The sequence below is a fragment of the Pelodiscus sinensis genome, chromosome 7 (assembly GCF_052426305.1).
Source record: "Pelodiscus sinensis isolate ZL-2025 chromosome 7, ASM5242630v1, whole genome shotgun sequence".
Classification (NCBI taxonomy): Eukaryota; Metazoa; Chordata; order Testudines; family Trionychidae; genus Pelodiscus; species Pelodiscus sinensis.
The window spans coordinates 2,580,052-2,586,459 of NC_143058.1; the positions used below are offsets into that span (position 1 = coordinate 2,580,052).

The following is a 6,408-nucleotide window of genomic DNA, read 5'->3' on the forward strand; positions in this document are numbered from 1 at the left end:
CTCTCTTTTTAAAAGGCCATTATATTAGTGATGTCTATGATATCAAGAAACAGTCCTGGTTCACCTACAACGACCTCGAAGTGTCTAGAACTCTAGAAGCTTCCGTGCAGTGTGATAGAGACCGAAGTGGCTATATCTTCTTTTACATGCACAAGTAAGAGAATCTCAGCAGTCATGAAATTCTGTGCCTCTCTCCCTACCATCCTCTCCAGTGGAGCTGCCAAAGCTAATATTGTCAGTGCAGCTTAATTTTGATTGCTATTGCTGCATATGATTTTGACCAGCATTGGAGCTTCCTCTGAAAATTCAGTAGCGCAGAATAATCCTTTGCTAATACAGAATAGTTCAGACACAACAAATCTTGTATGTTGGCAGGACATTAGAGTAAATGACCCTTGCGGTCCCTTCTAATCTTATGATTCTGTTTGTTCGTTGTAGTGTGATGAGAGCTGAGTTAAAGGCATGTTTAAAGAGGATTTTGAGTATCTCAGCTAAGCATTAGTCCTTAATATATGTTTTCCTCTGGTATATAGTCCAGTATCTGTACATTCTCATATTCCCCCAAACCCTTTTATTAGCATTAATTTATTCTATATTGGCTGTCCTCTTCCCTGCAAGACTTAACATGCTCCTAGATTTGCTATAATGTGTTGTTGGGTTGTACTGCAGCTTCCAGTTGGTTCTGAATGGTTTCAGAGTTCCAGGAGCCCTGCTTAGAGATCTGTGCAGAGATGTAATTCTTTAGGTTTCACTAGGAGGGTCTATAGTTCTGAAATTTCCAAGGCTTAAGTGAAACCACTCAGTCCCTGTATGTCATTCTCCCTTTCCTCAGGACTATCTTCCTCTTGTACAGCCGGTTTGTGTTCATTGATTTCATAATCATCCTTCCGGTATTTTCTAGGGAAATCTTCGATGAGTTACTAGAAACTGAGAAGAACACACAGCCACTTAGTATGGAAGTGGGGCGGTCTGTTCGTCAGCCTCTGTGAAGAGCAAATCCCTTGTTTCTTTTGAGCATGGAACATTCGGACCTTGTGCCACACATGCAGGAGTAGCAAACAAGAGACAAAAAAGTAAGGCATGTGGGATGTTTAATTTGCAGAACCACACCTGCAAACCTTGGGCCTGAACCACACTTGTGAACCTTTGGCACCCTCCTGCAGTGAGATTTGTATTGTTCCAGACACATTTTTGTCACCGTGGAACCTTAAAAGAGTTCCATCAAGCCACGAGATCACAGCTGATCACAAACTGATGAAACAATAGTGCAAAGAGAGACTAGACTTTAAAAGTCCATTAACTATGGTATGTGAATGGGGAAGATTTACATATCACATGGCATTCTATTTTTTTTCCACGAGCAATTAAAGCAATACAGCCTGCAACCTGGCATGTATCTTGTCAGTAATATTCACTGGAACCCTAGATCACAAGTACACTATTGCCAGTCTATCCCGCTAACAGGTGTGTCAACATCACTCAAGTTGACACATTTTGACATTCATGATGTTGTAAATGCCCTGTCATTTACATGCATTTCCAGGAAACAAGCAATTGGTGCTGGGGAATGTATTTCATATCTTCTCTGTCATCCTACACGGTTCGTTGTCTTTGGTTAGAAATGAGATTATATTTTTTCATTTAAAATTTATTCTTTCTGGCTGCATTTTCCTCATAGTGTCCTTGCATACTGCAGTTGACATCTTTCTGTCAGTTTATCGTCTTCTCATTGACTTCACATCGCTTCCAGCTGCCCTGTTTTGACTCTGACCGAAGCAGCTAGTGGGGTGGAAGGTAGGCTTTGGCCTACTGGCAGATTCTCTTCAAGGGAAGCGGAGCCAGCACTGAGCAGTAAAAGGAAATGAACTACAACTCTTTTCGCATCACACCTTGGTTCAAGAGCATTCTGGCCTTAACCCTTCAGGGTTCGCAGGCATCAGTGTTTGTCTCTGTCCTCCTCAAGTGGAAAGTTTGAAAAATGCATTTAGCACTTAGATTGCTATTATGCCATTCCATAATGTCACGTTTTTCCTGCACATCCCAGAACTCACACAGACAGATGTTTTTATATGATCTGTGGGGTTTTAGGCATGTTGGCTGCTCAGACAGAATAAACTGAATCAGTTGAGAAGCTTTTGAAAACCCATATAGAGTGTTAAAATAAGATATTACAGGGCAGAACTGTTACATTTTATTGTCCTAATTGTACTTGGTAACATGATGCTCATTTTATAGCTGACTCTGGCAAAAATATCCAGTGATTTAATTTTTATTAGAACCTTCAAACAATCTTTTATTTAATATGGGCAAATATTTCCTTAATTGGTATTTACTTTTATTGCAAAAAAATTGTTGCTAATCATTGGACCAGTTACTCTTCTTTTGTCCTTCTTTGGATTTTGCGATTTGAATAATTGGTTACAGATAGTGCAAATATATTTGTTTTTAAACTACCATTAGGAGTTCCTCAGGAATAAACCATCCAGAGCTTTTACAAACCATTGCTGTAGGCAAAATAATTCCTCCGCGGCCGATCTTCTGGTCTGTGTACTAGCGAGTCTAAATGAGTTTTGTTACAACTTGGAAAATATTGTATTGGTTGTGTTGGTCTCATCGTAAATAACCTAAGCATTAAACTTCTGTCACAAACAGGATAAAGTTTTTACCTCATAAGGTACAGCACCAGTAGTACATGACATGTTAATTTATTATAAATCAGTATGATTTTGTATTGTTAACAGTGAATATGTGAATGGAATGTGTGGGGGGGGATTTAATGTAGGAGTTTTCTTTTACAGAGTAGGGCACATACCTGTGAAAATGTGGCCAAGATCTCTTCCATCACTAAAACAAAGCTTCCTTCCTCATTTTAACCAGCATCTCCATTTTCCCTGCATGCTGAGAGCAGCACACGTGACGCTTTACTTACAAGCAAGTTAGCACTGCTGATTGCTTGGTTGGGAGCTAATTATCATTTGGAGGCACAGCACTCCAGATCGGTTTGTTTGTAATAAAATCTAAGGTTGCCTAGTTTTACTTGAGTATCCTAATTTCTGTTTAAACCCTGTTTTGGCATAGACCCAGAGTTGAGAGCTGATGCTTGAGACCAGATTTCATGGTCCCTCTTGTGAAAACCAGGTTCTTAGCATAGCTACTAGCAACTTGTGAACATGTGGCTTCCATTTTTTGGCATATGACTGCTTGAGTGGCCCTAGGAGCCTTTTCCCACACAGAGCAGGTTGTCAGCTCAACACTCTGCACCCCCATCTACGATGGATTCTCTCTCCACTCCAGGGTGGCAATCGGGAAGGAAGTATGCAACTTGTCAAGGGTTGTATGTATAAATATATACGTTAGGGGGTTGCACAACATGGCTACTTTATTCAGAATCTGGCAGGGGGGAGGGGGAAATATGGGTTCCCAGCATTCCGTTTCATACCTAATGAACTTTTACATTTCATACTACTTGCATTGTTGCAATAACTCTGAAATTCAGTAGAGCTTAGCCCTGAGGGACCTTTATAACCATCTGGGATTAAATGTAGGACAGACAAAAACCAAATAAAACCCAGCACATACAAGAGAGTTTAGCATCAGATAGTTTGGAGAGGAAATAATTTAAGGAGCCTACAAACCCTTGAAGCTTTTATTAGAGTGGCAGTGTTCATAATATTGGAGCCTGTTAAAGAGAATGGGGCTTTCTGGGAGAGGGTGGAAGGTGGTTGGTATGGATTATGTTTCTTACTAATTAAAGAGGGTTACATGGAGTGCATATGATAAAACTTCAGCATTTCCTGAAATATACAGAGTCATCCGTTTCAAAAGAACCCGAGAGCCAGTTTAGTTCGGTCTGAGCGTGCCTCAGAGTATAAGAAAGAAAACACCAATGCTATTCTTCCTTTGTCTCCCACTCCTCATCAAATGTCTGTTCTAACTTGTTCTTGGTTTAGTCCTTCACTGTATTTGACTACTTTTTATGGTAAATGTGTGTTTATGTAAATGAACTGGAATTTTTGTCCAAGATACTGCACTGTGTGTGTGTCCAAGTCCATAGAGAGGACTGTTGTGCTGGGATGTGCAAAAGAACTTACAAAAAAAACTCCAACAGGTACTAGCTTCCTAATTAAAGCTGCAGTCTGATGTGAGGACTTGATCATTGATTTCTCCAGCGTGGCTGATTGCCTTCCCAGACATGTGTCCATCATGGTGTAGATGGCATGATTGATGTGAACTCTACTTCCTTTTCTGTGTGTGCTCTCTCTCATGTCTTGGAAGGGTTAACAGATGCTGTCTGCACTGCAGCTGAAGGGAGAAGCAGTTGATTATCCAGTGTTAACATTTTTATTGAAACTCACAAAAGCTTTTAGATACTCGTGAGGAATTCTTTTCTTGAGGAGCTTGAGGGGGAAGCTGTGTGTGGCTGGGAAGAACTATAACTGGGTCACTTTTTAACTGATCTAATCTAGATTGTAATTGACTGCCAAAGAAAGAGACTAAAAAGGGGAGTATGTACCCCTTGCACTCTGCTTTCAGTATTCCCCGTCCCCCCAGAGATCTTGTGTGCCTCCTGACTACATAATTATTCTTTAAAACCTAAGGGTGTGTGTGTGTGAGGGGAGGGGGGATTCCCAAGTGTGTGTGTTTGAGAGCAGTCAGGGTGGGTGCCATATGACTGGGTTAGTTTCTGCAGTGAGTGACTTGATTCTGCACACAGCTGACGTGGAGCAGCACTTTCTGTGTTTTAGCAGATCTGTTCCTCTGTGTTCTTTACAGGGTTGCTCTTGTTTTTTTCCTTTTTAAAATGTGTAGATAGAATTTTGTGAAATTAAAAATTCTTTATTAACCCTCTGATGGGTGCGACTCTTCTTTCCACCAAGATGGCGTTTTCCGTAGACTTCAGGAGATGTGTTTACTGGAGCATTTGACCCTGCTCTGCATACATCGGGGCCTGTACTGTACCATTAGTGAAGAAGAAAAGCATTGGGACTGTAGAAGAGCACAGTTCTGATCCATTGCTCAGTCACTGGGTTGTGTGCTTTTTGTAGTGACCGTAAGTGCTAGTGACAAGCCATTGCTGGTGCTGGCTGCTGCACAGAGACTAGCGTGTGTAGGCTCTTCTAATGCCCCCAGGTGAGATGGACCTTTATTTCAGTTGTAAGCTGCTTTGAACAAGAGCATCTGGACTGTGCAGCTCCAAGCTCTTTCAGGGTATGTCCACACAGCGGCGCCATTTCGGAGTAACATCCATTATCCCGAAATAGCATCGGGCGTGTCTTAACAGCACACCCCTTATTTTGAAATACATTTAAATATTGGATGTCTTAGCCGGCTTCCTGTAAAAGGAAGACGTCAGAACAGCACTCTATGTCACAATTTGGCACTGTGTAGACAGCGCCAGATTTCAAAATAGGCTCTGTTGAAATAAGCTCCGCAAATTGCTTCGCTCAAATTCGTAGCTCATTTCGAGCTATGCACGACTGTGCAGACCTGCCTTCAGTGGTTAGCAAGGATCCCTGGTACTCCAGTACTTTACCCCCTTTACTGGCCCTTCTCCCATGGCTCTTTTGTAGAGCCACAGCTCTGCCCCTGCACCCAGATGTTTATCAAAAAGTGGGGCTTGTAGTGAAGTTGTTTGCATTTTCCCTTGGAGCCCAAAGTGAAAACCCAAATTGAAGTCCCAGGGGAAATTTTGTTTTCACATCTCAATACGGAGTGAGTGGGAATCGTACTGAGAACACACACACGAATATTTGTCTGATCCAACTAGCAATGCCTGCTGTAGCAGACAGGCCCTGCGTCCCTAGTGCTCTCAGCCTTTCCAGACCACTGTATCCCTTTCAGGAATCTGATTTGTCTTGTGTTCTCCCAAATTTTACCTCACTTAAAAATGACCTGCTTGGACAATCAGACCTAAAATACCGTCGTCTCACATAGGATGTTAACTATCGAGGATTTGTGTAAACCTGTAACCTCTTGAAATTGTAAAGGTTACACATTTACATGGGGGGGGGGAGAAGCACTGGCTCCTGCTGCAACCCTCCCCCTCCCCCTCCCCCATGCTGCCTCTGATCAGAGGCGGCAGCACGGCGTGGAGGGGCAGCTTCACCGGAGCCGGTGCCTGAACATTGGCTCCTGCCTGCCTCCTGCTTCATCTGGGGGAAGCAGGCTGGAGGGAGGCGGCTCCAAGGAAGCCAGCATACACGAGGGCTGTCTTAAAAGCCTGCCGGCTCCTGCCTGCCCCCCTGCACTGGTGCCTCTGTGGTAGGTAGGGTGTGTGTGGGGGAGCTGGCTTAAACACCAGCACCCCATGTGTATTGGCTCCGGCTCCCCCCGCCCGATGCAGATTATTACTGAATATTTGCTGACTTGCTCATTTTGTCTGACATGTTAGTTTGCACTGACTTGTCC

At 42.9% G+C, this 6,408-nt stretch overlaps 1 protein-coding gene across 3 annotated transcripts in view; it reads left to right on the forward strand.

Moving 5' to 3' along the window:
• Positions 1-4,848, forward strand: part of USP37 (ubiquitin specific peptidase 37) — a 54,613-nt gene extending 49,765 nt beyond the window's left edge. For all 3 annotated transcript variants that reach the window (XM_075932969.2, XM_075932970.2, XM_089779619.1), the window contains exons 23-24: positions 16-154; positions 902-4,848. In XM_075932969.2, coding sequence (XP_075789084.2) covers positions 16-154; positions 902-989 — 227 coding nt within the window. In that variant the 3' untranslated portion in view covers positions 990-4,848. The remainder of the gene's footprint in view (positions 1-15; positions 155-901) is intronic.
• Positions 4,849-6,408: the final 1,560 nt, after the last annotated feature.